Source organism: Trichosurus vulpecula, chromosome 3 (genome assembly GCF_011100635.1).
Source record: "Trichosurus vulpecula isolate mTriVul1 chromosome 3, mTriVul1.pri, whole genome shotgun sequence".
Lineage (NCBI taxonomy): Eukaryota > Metazoa > Chordata > Mammalia > Diprotodontia > Phalangeridae > Trichosurus > Trichosurus vulpecula.
The window spans coordinates 177,780,231-177,799,205 of NC_050575.1; the positions used below are offsets into that span (position 1 = coordinate 177,780,231).

The 18,975-nt window shown below is 42.4% G+C and overlaps 1 protein-coding gene and 1 non-coding gene across 2 annotated transcripts in view; one reads left to right on the forward strand and one right to left on the reverse strand.

The window, feature by feature from the left end:
- MYT1 (myelin transcription factor 1) overlaps positions 1–18,975 on the reverse strand; it is a 194,660-nt gene that overhangs the window by 68,532 nt on the left and 107,153 nt on the right. The window contains exons 5-8 of the mRNA XM_036750731.1: positions 6,698–6,945; positions 4,167–5,030; positions 1,083–1,217; positions 29–119 (exon numbers count right to left, since the gene is read on the reverse strand). Of these exons, the coding sequence (XP_036606626.1) occupies positions 29–119; positions 1,083–1,217; positions 4,167–5,030; positions 6,698–6,945 (1,338 nt within the window). The remainder of the gene's footprint in view (positions 1–28; positions 120–1,082; positions 1,218–4,166; positions 5,031–6,697; positions 6,946–18,975) is intronic.
- Positions 7,786–7,892, forward strand: LOC118845236. The gene has a single exon (XR_005010094.1). It is a non-coding gene; the product is annotated as a U6 spliceosomal RNA (small nuclear RNA).

An 18,975-nucleotide genomic window follows, 5' to 3' on the forward strand; every position in this document is an offset into this window, starting at 1 on the left:
ACCCTCCTATCAGCTGCATGACAAGTACCTTCTGTGTGTGTTCCGGTTGCTGTTTACATGACCTTGCCCTGTACAGCCAGGAGTGGGGCATTTCAACACATTCTCATGCATGGCCAAGACTGTAGGAGAGACAGGGAGGGGGAAAAGGGAAGAGGTGAGGCAGAGTTGAAAAAAGAGACAGGTAATCAAATCATTCTACAAGCCACATCCTAGGGCTTGAGCAAACAGAAACATTCCTTTAGGGTTTGTCTATAGGAAAGTAAGAGCTGTAGCCATTCACTCTTAAATCAGAACTGGGATCTAGGTCAAGTATCAAGTTTTGGGGGAGGTGGTGTGTGTGGGGGGGGGTGGTGTGCAGAAGGTAAAGGGGGTGAGTGGGCCATCTCCTGTTTCTTTGAATTCTGCCTTTCTATGGCAGAGAAGAACAAGTGCCTAACATTATTGCCTTTAATCCCTCAGATGGGCTGTGGTTTCCACCCAATTGTAATCTGTCTCCTGCCCCGATAACCTTAAACACGAAGAAAATAATTTACTTTCCAAGACTTTCCTTTTGCATGTTTTGAATTCAGGACACTCCAAAGGTGACTTTTTTCATCTCTCTAGCACCTTGTCCCCCAAACCCAATTCCTGTAGTTCTGTGTTTATTAGAAGCCTGCAACCTTTGGAATGACAGATCAGTCAGTTTGGCCCTTATCCCATTATCCCACACAGCCAATGATGAATGCTATTTATGCTCCAAGAGTATTCTATTTTAAGCTCAGGGAGAGATTGACTATAGTCTGTCTTCTAGAGCATCGTCTACATGTACCCACTGGCTATCTGCAGGCACATCTGACACATTGTAATTGTGGGTTCAATGACTGGTTATGTGGAATGTTTTATGTAGGCAGTCCCTATGCCACTGGATCTGGAACCTATGGCTAATTGGAGGAACTGGGCAAGTATCTGACAGCCCAAGGCACAATGAGACCTGGCCTGAAGTGAACTGCTGGTTCTGCTGAATGACAGCAATGCATTGAGAGCTTTGAGGTTTGGACAAATGTCATGGGCCAATGTGAACAGTGACTATAAAGGGTACTCACTCTCTGGAGGGATCCTGTCCTTGTGGGGGCAGCCAGACAGACTCCGATGATGAGGGTACAATCCTGTGACATGACCAGTCCCATCACAACCTGGAGTGGGGCATTTGATCTCACGCTTTTCAGCTCTTGAAGCATCTAGGAAGGAATGCAAGAGAGAATACTGGAGTTTCCTCTGACTTAGAAGTCACGGACAGATGGCCCCAGACAGAGGAAGAATAAGAAAGGGAAGGTTATAATGCCTAACATCAGTTTGATGTTCAGAGAAGGAGGAGCTGAGGGATGAGGTCATGGAAGGTGGCACAGGGATTTCTTGAGACTAGAATTATACTACCCAAATGTTCAATCAGGATGAAGAGGTGATAATCCCAGTGCGACTTGGGAAAGCCATTTCTTCTTAACACCAACCATTTGTATACAAATTGAACATTTCAGTCAATGATCCAAATATTTCTAGCCAAAGGGCCAGATACAATCACAGACCAGTAGAGCTGGGACCCTTGACATCTGTTAGTTTAAACCCTTTATTTGACAGATGGAGAAATTAAGACCCAAAGAGTAGGACTGACAGATTCAAAGTCACTCAGTAAGTAACAGAACCAAGATTAGAACTTAGGTCTCCTGACTCTGTCCAGGGTGCTTGGTATCTTTTAGTCAAAAGTATCTGGATAGTTGGGGCAGCTAAGTGGTACAGTGGATGGAGTGCTGGGCCTGAAGTTTGGAAAACTTGTCTTCCTGAGTTTAAATCTGGCCTCAGATGCTTACTAGCTGCATGTCCTTGGGCAAGGCACTTAACCCCATTTGCCTTAGTTCCTCATGTGCAAAATGAACTGGAGAAAGAAATGGCAAACCACTCCAGTATTTTTACCAAGAAAACTCTAAATGGGGTCAGAAAAAGTAAGACACAACTTGACAACAATCTGGATAGTTGATTGAATTTTCTTTTTAATCTTTTTGGTCAGCTTGGTATAGAAATGGCTTTAAGTTTCAGTATGGAGTTACTAAACTTGCTTTTTTTCTATACAATTACCACTGAAGGTTAATCTGAAATGTGAAAGGTCACAAAGGAAGACCCAAAACAGTTCAGAAATATGTCCCCAGCAAAATAGGAAAGAACAGGTAAACTTGGGAAAAATTTTCCCAATAGAAACCTATCTGATCTAGGATGGCACTGGGTAAGACAAGTCTGCCTGGGACCCAGATCAACAGACAGGCTGACAGGAGAGGTGGGGAGCACAGTAGCTAAGCTGGTAGATCTTTAGCATGGTGCTGTAGGAAGAATGCTGGTCTAGTATCAGAAGATCTGGGTTCAAATCCTGGTTTTGTCACTGCCTACATGTATGACTTCAGGCAAGTCACTTTATATCTAGGGCCTCAATTTCCTTATCTCCAAAATGAAGGGTAGGACTACATCATCTTTCTAGTTCATCTATGAACCTGTGAGATAAACTGTGGAAGCCATACATGTCATGGAAGGAAAATAGATGTTAATTGCCCGAGGTCACAGAGACCTGGAAAAATAAAGTTTGGCTGATCTCCTGAGCTGGATGGCCTCTAGACTCTTCCTAACTGATGACTTAGACCAGAATCAGTTTCCTAAAGATGGCTTCAGCCCTATATCCCTAGCATTTCCTTACATTATGAAATAATTTTTTTCTCACAGCCAAACTGAGATACATGCAAAAGGGTCTTTCCTTTCCCTCAGTCTGTGCCTTTTAAGCACTTGGAGTGCTCTCATCCCATTCCTCCACAACACCCGGCCAAACATCAGTCAGGGGAAGTACTAAGCACATACTCTCCTTGATGGAGGTATTCAAGCAAAGACTAGATCATCACTTGTTAGGGATGTCCTTGAGAAGTAGTCTTGTTCAAGTACGGGTTGGACTAGGTAATGTCTGAGGTACCTTCCAACTCTCTGAGTCTGAGACCCTGAAACTTTTAAAGTCATTTCTATCTGTCATTTGGATAGAATCTGTAAAAAATAAAATTAATTATCCAAACCTTTTTTTTTCAAGTAGTTGGATAACATCTCAAAACACTAGAGGCATTTGGGAGGAAGAGCAGGCCCTGGGGTAGGAATACACAAAATTTCCTTAGCTAACTGCTAACACTTTACAGAGTTTACAAGGCACTTGACATGGTTTTCTCATTCAACCCTTGGAGAGTCTATCTCTGCCTAGCCCTCAACTTTTTTCCCATCAGCTGATAGCCAAAGAATCTGTAATAGCTCTCATCACCAACTGACAGTGTGTCAGCTGTGACACCTCCTTGAGCATAGAGCCGAGCTGCATTTATCCTTCAGTTCAGCATTAGCTTTGTTTTTGACTGCATTCTTGTTAGATCTTCGTATCTTCCACCTTGCTGTCACTCAGGATGGGTTGCTACCCATTCAATATCAGGGGGAAAGAGGACACCCAAGAGCTCCCATCTTGAAGGCAGCTTAGATTCCATTTTCATAGGGCAGCAGTGTGTGGGTAGGAACATTCACATTCTTTTACTTTTAAAATTCTACTTGTAGGAAAGGCAGGGGCCTGGCTTAAGAGCAGGGGAACTGGGTTAGAAAAGCAGTCTAGAGATTGGGCTGGCACTTGGCTAACCTAGAAAGCAGCCTCATCTAATGGGACAGTGCATAGAGCCTGGAAAAGCTGTGCAGGCAGGGAGCTGGGACGGGACCCATGTAGGAACAGCCATGGAAAGCAAGGAAGGAGGGTGGGGAGAAGGGGCTTAGTCAACCGTGACGAGTGGGGGGTGGTGGTGGTGAGGATAGGGAAGAGGAGGGAGCGGGAATCCTGGCAGCAACAGCGGTGTCTGGGGGCATGGTGCCATGGGAAACTCTTCGGGAGGTGACTGAAACGGGAAGCATAGGAAGTGAAGGTGGGCAAGAGGCATACTTAGCACATAGTAGGGGCTTAATGAATATTTGTTGATTGATTCATAGGAGTGGGGCAGGGGTGGGGGGTGGGGGTGGTTGCCCCTTTGGCAGGGGCCTGGATCAAGGCCAGCTGGCCAGCAGAGGCAGGCTTCAGGGTGGGTCTGTAATAGGCTGCCAGAGGCGGGAGGAACCCAGTGGGGCATGACCAACCTTACCTTTGCTGTAGTAATTTTTCCGGACTGTGTCCAGGGGCCGGTTTTGCTTTCCGTCGGCTGGGAGTGGTTTCCCGGCTTCTGCAGGCAGCCGGCCGGGCTCCCGAACTACCCTCACTTGTTCCGCCTTTAGCGCGATGGCCTGCTCCAGGAGACCCAGGTTCCCCCGGGTCATCATGTCGTACATGTCTGACTCGTCGGTCACCGCGGATTTCTGGGAGTGTGCATCGTCGTCCTTGTCCCCGTCGGAGCGCACTTCGACGATGACAGAGTATTCAGGCTGAGGGCTGAGCTGGCTGGGGCAGTGAGACTTTGGGGGATCCTGGGAGGCATGGGGGACTTCTTCGCAGACCACTTCAGGGGGCTTCTCTTCCTCCTCCTCCTCCTCTTCCTCCTCTTCTTCCTCCTCCTCCTCATCCTCGTCCTCATCCTCGTCATCCTCATCCTCTTCCTCATCATCTTCTTCCTCTTCGGTGGCCTGTGCCCCAGTCTGGGCTTTGCGGGAGTCCTGACTAGCCAGGCCTTCTCGGGGCTCCAGACACAGCTCTCCTCCCCTCTCGCCTGTGACCTCAATGACCTCCTCAGCATCTTCTGTCTGGATGAAGATTTCCTTGTCTCCCTCTTCCCCGGATACTCCCTCACCGGCCCCCTCCTGAACCAGGTGGACGATGTTGGCTCCGGGCTTCGCAGTTTGCCCTTGGCTCTCAGGAAGCTGGCCCTCAATAGCCAGGGTTTCTTCTGCAATTTGGCCCAAGTTTAAGAGAGAAGTGGCAATGATTTCCTGATAGCTGCTGTAATTGGCCTTGGAGGGGCCAGTTGGACCGCTGGATGCATTGGGTCTGTAGTGAGACTTGGTAGGGCTCCTTCCTGTACAAAGAAGAGACTGTAGATATGAATACATCCCCTTCCTTCCCAGTTATAAGTTGTTAAGTCACTTGATGTGATAGTAGCAAAAGTACCACAGACAGATGGTTAGCACTTTGTACTCTTCTTGTTTTAATTTGCATTTATTTATTGGTTACACTTGCATTATCTTCCCCTGACTAGACCCTGAATTCCAGACCCCTGTCTTATTTATAGAGAAGAGAGGCAGTTTGTGTTAATGGCTTCTAAATCAGGAAGACCTGGGTTCAAGTCTTGCCTCTGAGACCCCTGGCAACTCTAAGTAAAACTATAGATCGTAGAGAAGGTGCCCCAGCTTTGATAAAAATAAAAGTTCCTCACCAGAGCTCCCTAACACAATCAAATTATGAGTTAAGGAACAGAAAAAAAACCATTTTAAAAAATATGGTAGACACCTATGACTAGAAAAGGAGGTGGGTGGGACATATTGTGAGAATGAAAGACAGAAGACAAAGTTATTATATTGGTAAGGAAAGTTCTGTAGCACCAAATAGACCCTCTGGAGAATTCATGAAAGACCCAGATAAGAAATATGCAGAGAGATGCTTGGTAGGACTATGTTCTGTAGTAGTGGTGAGGGTCTTTACTACTAGTAAAATCTCAATTCCATCAAAGCACCAAAGCTAATAGTATTAATCTTTGCATCTCTTCACTCCCCAGCAGCCACTCTCAGCACAGGGCCTCTGAATATACTTAGCGTTTAATGCACATTTATTGAATGTTGAATGACTAAATGGTAATTATGCAAACTAACAGAAAAGCCTGCAGAGTTTTCAGAAACAACCAGGCGCCTAAATGCTATTTCATTATAAAATTTCCACCCTGCTCCTTCCCTACCACCTTCAAATAGCATTCTCTTCTTCCCCCTAACCTCCCAAATTTTCTCCTGCTGCAAAGACATTTCTTATTTCTGCACTCTTGACTCAGAGACGTAAAAGAATACAGGAAAGTGTCTCTTTTATCTGATTTCCTTGAAATCCAGGCTCATTTCTTTTAGGTCAGGGCTCATATAAACCCATGTTAAAAAATGAAACCAGCATTGCCATGTTAGAATAATTCTTTCTCATAATAAGATATTAAAAATGTGCTTTACCCTGTCGTGGCTAAATCAAATGTTTGTAAATTGATTCATTTTAAATGCATTAGGGGAGTACATTTTTAAAAAAGGGACTTGCTGTGAATCTTTTGCTGGTTAAGTTACCTCTGTAATTTATGTTTTGTAATGTCGTTTTTCACATCATTTTTTCTTAATGCTGAGCTCAGGCCAGTAGGGCATTTACAAGGGGGAGGCTCAGGCAACCCTGAAAGGCACACACTATTGCAGGTGTCTGTCCCACGTCAATTATTTGGCCCTTTCTGGGGGAGCCTCCCAGCATTCCTGAGGACAAGAAACCACTTGTTTTCAGAGGGGCTGTGTGTGCTCTTGATTTGGGGAGGCTGAGCCAAACTAGTGTCCATCCCCCCTCAAATATGGGTCTCCCTTGACATCCTCTCCTCCCCCCTCCACTCCCCCACCCCCTCCCCACCCCAAACCAGGACTCACAGGGACTCTAATTCTTATGCAGCTACACTAAATGCCCTTTGTTCAAAATGTGAAAAAGCAAACTTTCTAATCAGAGTTGACAAAGCACCTTCAGCTGGCTCCGGGCTATGAATCTCCTCCTGTTCTATGGGTTCGGGCTCTTCCTCTTCCAAAGTTCCTTCCGATTCATCCGAGACAGAATCCTCCTTCACCTCTGTCTCCTCACTGCCATCACTATCTACATTGTAGCCTTCATCAAGAGCCAGCTTCAGAGGATGAGATTTCCTCTTAGACACCAGGTGCTCCGCCTCCGTGTCCTGAAGCTTTCTTTTCTTCGCTAGAGGACAGCTTTGTAAACTGGAAGGAAGAAAGGACTCAGTTCAGCATGAAGCACAAGGAAGTCTACAGACGGATGGGACCTAGGGAGGTCAACACATCCATTTCCCTGCCCAGGTCGTAACAGCCAAATCACGCAGATGAGAATTTGTTTTGTTTTTAATACCTCCAAGGTTAAGGGAAGAGGACTGGTTGGATGATCCCCTTCAACCACTCTTTCTAGAGTTTGAACATTCTCACAATCAGAACAACCCTTTCCTGAATCTCATCCCTAATATCTTATGACGTTACAAAACCGTTTCCTTATTCTATTCTTAGGTTAGGTTGGGATGATTGTCAGGAATACCAGTTAACACAAACTTCTCTCTTTTTATTCTTCCTACTTCCCTTTCCTTCCCTTCTCTCCTCCAGTTGTTCAACACTGGGCAAGTCACTTAACCTCTGTCTGCCTCAGTTTCTTCATCCATAAAAAGGGAGTAATAATGCTACCTACTTTTTAGGGTTGTTGTGAGGATAATACTTGCCAAGTATTTTGTTAACCTAAAAGTGCTATACAAATGCTGGCTAATATGTCGTGTCCATTGTTTGTACTCTTCTTAACTTTGTGACTTTAATGATAAACTTCACAAAAATGATTATTAGAATTTAATCTCTTTGATGGCAGCAGTTTTTCATTTTTATCTTATTCCTAGTACCTGGCACATATTTGTTACTTAATAAATGCTTGTTGAATGAAGAATGAATAAATGAATGAATGAATGATGTAATGATCATCTGAAAAATCATCACAACGTGAGCCTCATTCTAAATTGTGGAGAGAAAATTCAACCCCGCCTACACTTCTCAAAAATACAGAAAATGGTGCTTGCTTCGGCAGCACATACACTAAAATTGGAACAATACAGAGAAGATTAGCATGGCCCCTGCACAAGGATAACACGCAAATTCGTGAAGTGTTCCATATTTTTTTTGTAATTCAAACTCTTGTGAAAATCAATGCTGAAAACTAAATATGTTAAATAAATAAATTTTAAAAATAAAAAAATAAAAATACAGAAAATGGGAGAGGTGCCATGGCACTGCAGTGCAGTTAATGTTGCAAAAGGGCAGATGTTCCCCCAAAATGTAATATTACTGATAATGGACATTGGTTTGTAGAGCTGTACCTGAACCCACTTGAGCCTCAGAACAGCCATGTATGAATGCCACCCTGTTACACATACACATTAGAACACTGAGGCTCAGAGAATTTAAGTGACTTGCCCATTTTCATACAGCTAGTGTCCGAAGTAGGACATGAACATGGAATCCTCCTGATTCTAAGTCCAGGCCTCCTTTTAATGGGCCACACTGCCTCCCCAATGGAAACCAAAGTGGAGTCCTTCAAACTACAGGCCAATGAATCCAATGATGACACTTGGCAAAATTCTAGAATAGTGATTAATTGGATGCTTCGTGGGCCCTTAGGAAAAGGCGATCACTAAGCACCAGTATGAATTCATTAAGATACAGTTATACCACATCTACTTCCTTTCCCTTTTGGCAGGGTCACTAGACTGTCACTAGGATGCTATAGACATAATGTACTTGAATTCCAGAAAGGCATTTGCCACAGTCTCTCATACAATATCCTCTTGGTAAAGATGGAGAATTGTGGACTGGATGATGATAAAGTTAGGAGGATTTGGTCCTAGTTGAATGACTGGATCCAGAGAATTGTATTTACTAGATTAATGTAAGTCTAGAGGGGGCATCTCTGGTGGATGCTCTAGCGATCTGTCACTGGCCCTATTCTGTTCTAAATTTTTGTGAGCGATTTTGATAATGGCATAGATGATAGTCATTATATTTGCCAATTACATGAAACTAAGAGAAACAGATACTGCTTGGCAGAGGTAGGGTCCAGAAAGATCTCAACAGGATAGAACAAAGGGCCAAAGTTAATAAGGTAAAATCTAATAGAGATAAATGTTAAGTCCTGTTCCCAGATTTAAAAAAAAATCAATTGTTCAAGTGCAGGAGAGAAAAGATATAGCTAGAAAAAGTTAATGTGAAGAAGACCTGGGGATTTTGGTAGTCTAAAAGTGCAATGTGAGTTAATAATCTTATTTAGTATTTTTAAGCTAGTATACTCTTGGGCATCATTAACAGAAGCATAATGTTCAGAAAAAGAGAAGCTGTAATCCTACAAACTCTCACCTGGTCAGACTGAGCACTACAATGGGAGTAGGGCAAGCAGCTGAGGCTTTCCCCAGGTGCTAACAATGGTGGGAGGGCAGTCCTCTTTTCAGATGTGAAAGTTTTCCCTTGGTGATCTGGAGGCTTTGGTTCCCATGCCTTGTGTATTGTGGTTCTCTACTATCTCTTGCCCCTATTGGTGTTGGGAGAGGGGGAGGATAGGTGGGCGTCTGCAGAGAGCAAAAGGGTGATATTGAAGGTCAGTGAAGAAAAGTGGTAGGAATGGGCTCTCTCTGTGCCCGTGGCTCCCAAGAGACAACGGGCAGGGATGCAATGCCCTAAGGACCACATTCTTTCTGGGCAGTGCTTGTTTTATGGACCAGCTTGTGCTTGGGAGTTCCCAGGATGGTGGAGTACAGTCTCCTTGGACAGTATCATCAGTCACGAGAAAACTAGATCTTTTCACTACAGTTCCCTGGGGCTCCCTTGGGGCCCTCTCTTTTCAGCAGAAATGAGGTCTATAGAAACATAACCTCCTTCAGGAGCAGTCTAGGACCTATTCCTAGAGCAAGCAGATGATTAAATATCCTCCTCAGCGGGCAGAAGCATTACATCCTCTCTGGAGCAGCCTGGTCCTTGTTTGTGGAAGGTCAGGAATCTGAAGGCCCTGTTCTCTCCTCATGGTGGGTGAGTGGAGGTTATACTGGAAATGGGGGATCCTGGGGATCCCATGGTGGGTGGGTGGAGGGTATACTGAAGATGGGGGTTGTTCCTCTGTCAAATCACATAGCATTACTGCCTCTAGTGCTGGGTGTCACATTTTAAGAAAGACATTGGCAAGCCAGAGCACAAGAACTTGGAGGGACTCTGTGTCTTCTCTCCAGGGCAGTGTTGTGGAAAGAGCCCTGGATTGGTAGTTGAAAGATCTGGGTTTGAATCCTGGGCTCTGCTCTTGTTAGCTGAGTGACCTTCCTCATCTGTAAAGTGAGGACCAGATGATCTCTAAGGTTCTTTCCTTCCTGCTCAAAATCCTATGTTTTTTTTTTATAAAATCATGTCTGTAGCCTTCTATGGCCTATTTAAATTTGTGCAACATTGATCAGCCTCAGATACCAGGAACTGCAAAGCTCTCCATGCCACTTCCAGTGTAGATACTATTGAGGGCTGGATTTTTTTTAAACCATCGAATTCATCTTGAAGCAAGTACATGGAGGGACATACCTTAAGAGCCTAAAACAGTTTAGTTAATTCTCAAACCCAATTACAGATATATTTCCTTCCTGAGCCAGCAGGGAAGAAAAGGCACACCCAGAAGAGAACCATCTGGCCTTTTCCCTCCTCTCTGCAAATCTTTCACTTCCCAGCAAAGGTGTCTTACCTTCTGTGCCTCGAATACTTCCCACGGATGTGCCCTGAACCATTGCATCCTGGTGTGGGGCAGCTTGAGGAGGAAACAAACAACAATATAAACTTGGGGGTGACTTTGAGGCTTGGTTTTAATTAGAATGAAGAAGAATCTGAATTTAAGGAACAACCCCCCACCCTCCAAAAATCTGTATGGTAGAAAATAATTTTATTTAAATTGTTCTCATCCCTTTGCATTCCAACTAGGAAAGAAGGATAGAACGGCTGCTTGCAGTTTGCTAAAAATTAATGAAATGACTCACCCCATTTAATTAAATGAATGGTTCATTATAGTTTTATGAGTATGTTTAATTAAAGATCTGTATGTGTAAGACCAAGTCTTTTAAAACCCGGCATCTACTGTATCTTGCTTCCCTTCCCCACGGATACATATTTACGGTTGCACAAATAGATATGGCCACTTCTTTTTAAATTGTTCATCACACAGAATTTTGCAGTGGTTTGTGAACCACATTTAAGATGCAGTCAATAGCAGTCACCCCCTTTTGATGTTGTCTGTGCCTCCTGTGAATATCTGCATTTTGCAGAGGGGCCTTCCTAAGGCACACAGGCTGGTAAAGTTTTCTACCATCATCACCTAGGACTCTAAAGATGTCACCCATCTATAAAATGAGGGGTTTGGACTCGATGGCCTCTGAGTTCCTTTCCACTTTAGACCGATGATCCTATGAAATCAGGGGTGAAGACAGCTTGCCCCACTCCAGGATTTCTGCCCTGTATATTTATCCCCTTCCCACTGGAAATTATTGATCACTGAATGTGAAAGCTCCCTCAGGCTACTCAATATCCCTCTAAGGCAGACCTAAAGAACTGAGTTTCTAAGTTTCAGAGATTGCCCCAGGTGCGGTAAGGCATTGATGACTAGTAGACTCACAGATGCAGACTGAGTACTGTCTACGTATGCTTTATTTGCAAACCACAAAATGGCCAAAGGAAGAAAAAAGTGGGGATTGTGTCTTGAGACTGAACAGAAAAGTGGTTGCTTTGAGCTAAGCCAGGGAAGCAAAGCTAACAAATGCCTCTTCTTCTAAGTTCTTTATATCACTTCCTGGTTTCCAGGACCAGATGGAAGAGGCTAGTGAAGATGCACTTGGGACAGCCGTGACTGGAGGCTTGGTTTCCCTATAGATTTGGCTTCCTGCAGCTGGGGCTGGGCTCTAAAGACTGTATTTTGGCCATTAGTTGCCTGGCCTTCTGCCTCCTACAGTTGTTAACCGAGTGGGGGAAGAAAGTCTAGTCAGGGGTGTGGAACCTGCTGCCTCGGGGCCACATGCCCTTTGACCGGATTCAGTCCTCAGCTGCACCTGAAGACCTAGAGGGCCATGTGTGACCTCGAGGCCTCAGGTTCCCCACCCCTGGCTAGGCTGAGAATCTGAGGTTTGTATTTATTGATGTAATCTGCCCTCCTCCAACCCCCGTCAAAGAGCAAACTGTGATTTAATCACTGCAGAAAGCTCTTCATTTTCTTTCTCACTGGAAATGTTTTGGCCTGAAGAAATTGAGCTTGCCCTGAGATGCTTCTTTCCTTAGGTGTTGACGACATGGGCAAGAAGCTGTTCCCTGGCAGCCACTCTTCATTAACGCTTCCAAGAATTGTCAGGTAGTTCCAGGAAGCCCATTGGAAAGGATGAAGTCCAAACATTAGTACCTCAGGTTCTCTTAAGGCCAACAAAACTTATTCAAGAAGGTTGCCAGGACCTCACATGGCTCTGAGGAATAATGTGTTCAGCATTCAAGTCTAAATGTGGCCAACACTCACACTTTTTCGTGTGAAGCATTTAGGTTTTGTATGTTTTAGGGGAGGGGTGGGGAACCTGTGGCCTCAAGGTCACGTGTGGCCTTCTAGGTCCTTGGGTGTGGCCTTTTGATTGAGTCCAAGTTTTTCAGAACAAATCCTTTTATTAAGGGGATTTGTTCGGTGCAGTTTGGATTCAGTCAAAGGGCTGCACTTGAGGGCCTAGATGGCCATGTGTGGCCTCACGGCTGCAGGTTCCCCACCCCTGTTTTAAGGTTTAGGAAGGAAACAAGCATTTATTAAGCACCAGTACCAGGTACTGTGCCAAACATTTTTTTTAACAAATATATCTCATTTGAGCTGGAAACAGTATTACCAAGACATCAGTGAAATATACCCTATCTTAGCATGTGCCATTAAGAGCCAAGAATTTGGTATTTAAAATTAAAAGCACACCTTGAGGAAATGAAGTATAATATAATTTGAAGCTGAAGTATAATAGCCTTATAAAGAAGAGCATTATAACTGCGATTCTTGTGAGTTTTCATATGTAAATATTAAGTATCTGTCTAATAGGTTTTTACTGTAGTGATCTGCTTCCTTCGTAATTTGTAGTCCTAAAGACTTTTAAAAAAATAAAGGCCATCTTTAAACTATACCTACATCTGTCTCTCTCTATATACACATACATGTATACATACATATATGTATATATGTATATATATACACACACATATATACATATATATATATATTTGATCCTCACAACAACTCTAATAGGTAGGTGCTATTATAATATCCAACTTACAGTTGGGGAAACTGAGGCACTGAGGGGTGAAGTGACCTGCCTAGGTTCACACAGCTATTAAGTGTCTAAGGCTGGATTTGAACTCAGGTCTTCCTCACTCCAGGCCCAGAACTCTAGACACTGCATTACCTAGTATTATACAATTACTACTACTTTTTAACCTGGACTTGCTGTGACTTGATTAGTACAGGGAAATTCCTGATGAGAAAACTCTTTCTGTAAATGTGAGTCGTCCCTTTCTCTATAATTTATAATCTTAAAGAGTTGCCTAGAATATTTTATGGTAAAGTGACTTGCCTAGGGTCACAAAGCCAGGATGTATTAGAGATGGAGGCTTAAACCCAGGTTTTCCTTACTTGTGAGCCACCCCTATATCGCCTATATCAGTGGAATCAAACTCAGATATAAAAAGGGGCCAAGAAATCATATATAAGGATCACTGCAGGCTGTGTTGATTTAGAAAACCACATACTAACATTGTCTATGAAATGCTAGGGAAGGTGGCCTAGCCATACCAGATATTAAACTGTATTATGAAGCAGCAATCATCAAAATGACTTGGTACTGGCTAAGAAATAGAGTGGTGGATCAGTGGAATAGCTTAGGTATACAAGACACAGTAGTCAATGAATATAGTAATCTATTCTTTGATAAACCCAAAGAGTCCAGCTTCTGGGATAAGAACTCACTATTTCACAAAAACTACTGGGAAAACTGGAAAACAGTACAGCAGAAATTGGGCATAGACCAATATCTTACTCCATATACCAAAATAAAGTCAAAACGGGTTCACAATTTAGATATAAAGGCTGATACTATAAGCAATTTGGGAGAGAAGGGAATAGTTTACCTGTCTGACTTATGGAGAAGGTAAGAATTTATGACTAAACAAGAGATAGCATTACAAAATGCAAAATGGATAATTTTGATTACATTAAATTAAAGTTTTTGTACAAACAAAGCCAATGCAACCAAGATTAGAAGGGAAGCAGAAATTGGGAAAGAATTTTTACAACCAGTATCTCTGACAAAGGCCTCATCTCTAAAATATACAGGGAACTGAGTCAAATTTATAAAAATACAAGTCATTCCCCAATTGAGAAATGGTCAAAGGATATGAACAGGCAGTTTTCAGAGGAAGAAATTAAAGATATTTATAGTCATATGAAAAATGATCTAAATCACTATTGATTAAAGAAATGCAAATCAAAACAACTCTCAGGTACCACATCTCTCCTGTCAGATTGGCTAACATGTCAAAATGATAACAAGGAAAACGATAAATGCCAGAGAAGATGTGGGAAAATTGGAACACTATTGGATTGTTGGTGGAGTTGTGAACTGATCCAACCATTCTGGAGAGCAATTTGGAACTAAGCCCAAAGGGATATAAAAATGTGCTTACCCTTTGACCCAGCAGTACTACTTCTAGGGCTATATCCTAAAGAGATCATAAAAGGGGGAAAAGGATCCCTATATACAAAAATATTTATAGCAGCTCTTTTGTGGTGGCAAAGAATTAGAAATCAAGGGGATGCCCATCAATTGGGGGAATAGCTAAACAAATTGTGGTATATGAATGTAATGGAATACTACTGTGCTATAAGAAATGAGGAGCAGATGAACTTCATAAGAACCTGGAGAAACTTATATGATCTGATGATGATTGAAGGGAGCAGATCCAGGAGAACATAGTTCACAACCACAGACACATTGCTTCTGTGATGACTAATTTTGATAGACTTGGCTCTTCTCAACAACGCAAGGTTCTAAGACAGCTCCAAAAGACTCATGATGGAAAAGGCTATCCACATCCAGAGAAAGAATTACAGAGTCTGAATGCAGAGTGAAGCAAACTATTTGCTCTCTCTCTTTTTTTTAAATGTTATTTTATTTTATTTTATTTTTGGTTTTGTTTCGTCTTTCTCATGATTCATTTCATTGGTTACAATTCTTCTTTACAACTTGATTATTGGGGAAATAAGTTTAATGTGAAGGTATACGTAGAACCTGTATCAGATCACATGCCGTCTTAAGAGGGGAGGGGTGGAGAGGGGTGAGGAGGGGGGGAAGAAAATTTGGAACTCAAAAATTTTTGGAACTGAGTGTTGTAAACTAAAAAAATTAATTAAATAACTAAAAGTTATCTATGTTATATTGTATTTTATTTATTTTGTTAAATATCTTCCAGTTACATTTTAATTTGGTTTGGGCTGCACTCAGGAAGGTTGGTGACCATGGGCAGTGCATTTGATACCTCTGCCCTATACCATGCCATCTCAGCTCTACTGCAGCTGCTAGTTAATACTTATATAAAGAACATGCCTCACAGGTTTGGCTGAGCTGGGCCCTCAAATCTTGAGTTCCAACAGTGTCAATAGAATTAAATAACAATAATTGACCTTGATATGATGCTTTAAAGTTTGCAAAACATTTTATAACACATTATTTCAATTGAGTTAACAACTGATATTTCTATCTGCTTTCTTTAAAGTTTGCTGTTGTCCAGACATTTTCAGTCATATCCTGCTCTTCATGACCCCATTTGGGGTTTTCTTTGCAAAGATACTGGAGCAGTTTGCCATTTCCTTCTCCAGATCATTTAACAGATAAGGAAACCGAGACAAACAGGGGTAAGTGACTTGTCCAGGGTCACACAGCTAGTAAGTGGCTGTGGCCAGATTTGAACTCAGGAAGATGAGTCTTCCTGAGCTCAGGCCCAGCACTGTATGCACTGCAAAGCACTTTAACCATTTTCTCAAGTAAGCCTCATAACAATGCTGAGAGGTCTTAAGGTCACACAGCTAAAAAGTGTCAGAGGAAGAATTTGAACTCAAGTCTTCTTGATTCCAAGTCCAGGATTATACAAGGATTGTCTGCCTTTAAGGACAAGATTAATCGTGTCAGAAGACACTGAGTCAAACCTACTCATTTTCTCTGGAAGGTCTTTGTATGAGGAATGGACTTTGGTATGAGGAGTGCTCTGCTGGGCAGCTCCCAGTTCACCTAAGGTCCTCCAGAGGCAGCAAGCCTCTTCTTTTTAATGTGTGTAAGTGGAAGAGAGCACACCCTGCTCTTGCCCTCCCGTACCCTTTTGTGCAAATAATCTTAAAGTCCATTTCATTTTAATTGGCTGCAGGCATGACTGAATGAGATTGCTGTGTTCAACTGCTCCAGACACACTTTCACTGACAGCATCACAGAGAAGTGGGGCAGTGTTTGTGGTAGCAAAGGCTTGGGAACAAAAAGGGGGTGTTTATTCGGGGAGAACAAGGGGTGCTCTGATGATCCCCTTACTGGCCTTGGTACTCTTCCTTCACATCCTTCCACAGTGACACCACACCCCCAAGAAATTCCTCTGTGAGATGGCAATAACACCTAACTTAAGTTGTTCGTTTTCATTTTGGCAGCAGCTTCACCATGTTGCATTTCTGATTTTTTCCATCCAGAACAGAAGGAAGGATTCTTAAGCAAGTTCCCTCTGTCCCATTCCCCTCCCCCTCAACCAGTCTTTGCTCTAATCGCTATGCTACAAATTGCTCCCTTTCTTTCATTCTCTCAAGAACTAGCTTTGAGACTTTTTACAAAAAGCTTCTTGTTCTAGTGCAGGCGATGCCGAGGTTCCAATTAGTCAATTAATCGTCCAGTTAATCAGGCAATTAGGTGACAGCTGCAATGATGGCTTTGTGGAACACTGCATGCTGCCCCTGAAATATGTCACCTGCTTCAATTACCCGTGTGTTCAGCCATAAAACGGAGGCATCAGGAAGGTCCAGAGTTTCCTAAAGCCAGCTTCAAAGAGAAATTATAGATAGAATGTGGACAAGCCCAAATCTCAAGGAACTAAGCCAGTTTAGGATGACACACTGGGACAAGAGACACTTTCTTAGAGGGGAAACTGGAAGCAGCTACTTTGACCATCAGTGCAATTGCTCCACAAGTCTAGCTTCTCTGAACATTAAATGGAGTCATGACAAGGCAAAGCATCATGGTCCTTTAAGCAATGGATTGTTAGACTGCTTGGATTGTGCCAGTAGCATATAAATACTGAACTGAATCTACAAAATTAGGAAGTGAACATGACCACAAGATATCAAGGGCTCCATTCTTGGAAAATGAGTCACTATTGACTCCCAACCTTTGTAGGATGCGTACAGTTTTACAAAATGCCATTTTTTGCAGACAGGGCCAAAGATCCTTTCTTCTTAAATAGGTAGGAAGCTATCTCATCCCAGCACTGAGCCTCTGGCTTGGAAAATGAGGCACTCACATGTCTCCCTTCTCTCCTGTGTATGGATTTCTAGCTGAAGGCCAGAGATAATAGATTGTAGTCAGATAATTCTTTCTCCTAATAGAATTGTGGCATAATGACTTCAACAGTAGACTTGGAGTCAGGAAGACTTGGATCCAGATCCTACATGAGAGACTTTCTATCTGTGTGATCCTGAGCAAGTCACCTAACATTCCAAGACTCAGTTTCCTAATCTGTAAAAAAATATAACTGTAGTACTTATCTCACAGGATTGTTGGGAGAACCAGATAAGATAGTATATGCAAATTTGCTTTAAGATACAATAAAAATATCAGTTATTGCTGTTATTTGCTACCGAAAATTGACTCCTTTTGCCATGAGAGACTGACTTCAACTCTTCCCCTTCAATTTTTAATGTTGGAGTCAAAGGAAATTGTGGGGGAAACCACAAATTAAAGTGCTAAAAAGCAGTGGAGATGAGCAGAATCCTATAAGCCAGCATAATAATATTTGATTTTGAATATAATTCAATTATACTTTGGGGGGAAATATGGTTTGATGACATAACCATAGGTTTATTTCATCACCTCTCTGTCTCTGTCTCTCTGTCTCTCTCTCTGTCTCTGTCTCTCTGTTTCTCTGTCTCTGTCTGTCTGTCTCTCTGTCTCTGTCTCTCTCTGTGTCTCTGTCTCTGTCTCCCTGTCTCTGTCTCTGTCTCTCTCTCTCATCATTTAATTATTTAAACATAACTTACATTTATATGGTGCTTTAAGGTTTCAAAAACCCTCTACATCTATTATGTAATTTGATCCTCAAAATAGCCCTTTCCTCCATTTCATGAAGATTTAACCAAAAAAAAAACACCTTCCCCCCACCAAATGATTTCTCCTGGAATTTTTTCTGCTTTAAAATAGCAACCACAGCTGCCCATGGAGGCTTCCTGAGGGCTCTAAGAACATTTATCAGTTTCACAGCAGGAGTCAAAATGATCTAGTCCAGAATATAGTGTATAGTTTAAAATCCTTCCTTTTCACCGTAACTTGGTTCTTCTATTAGGGAATATATATACCTATATTCTCTAACAAAAGAATAAAGATATGGAGTCTGCCTCTTCAATAAGCAGCACTTCTCAGGAACCTGAAAACTTTTTGTAGGAAACTGAGGTATCAGCTATCCTTGCCCCTAATTTCTGCACAACTTTGAGTAAGTCACTGTTCTTTAGTAAATACATAGACATAAGACTTTCAGAGATTAGGAGAAAGTTGCCAAGAATGCTGGAGGTCAAAGACCCAAGTACTCACATCATCTTGCCCCATTTCATTATTAAGTAAAAGGTGGGTTAGGGAGAAATTGTTGTTTGTAAATATGGCATATCAATGATTATCATTTTGTCTTTAGTTATAATGGTCTGAGCTTTGCTGTCAACACTTCTATTATCATTGAATAGTCTGGATGAAGTTATAACCACAGCACATTGGATACTAGGATTGGAGCTGGAAGGAACCTTAGAGATCATTTTGCTCAGTCTCCTCATTTTACACTTGAGGAAACTGAATCCCAGAAAAGTGACATCATTTGCTTAAGGTGATATAAGTAGTAAGTAGCTAAGTCAGCATTTGAACCCAGATCCTCTCACTTTGAAATCAACACTAG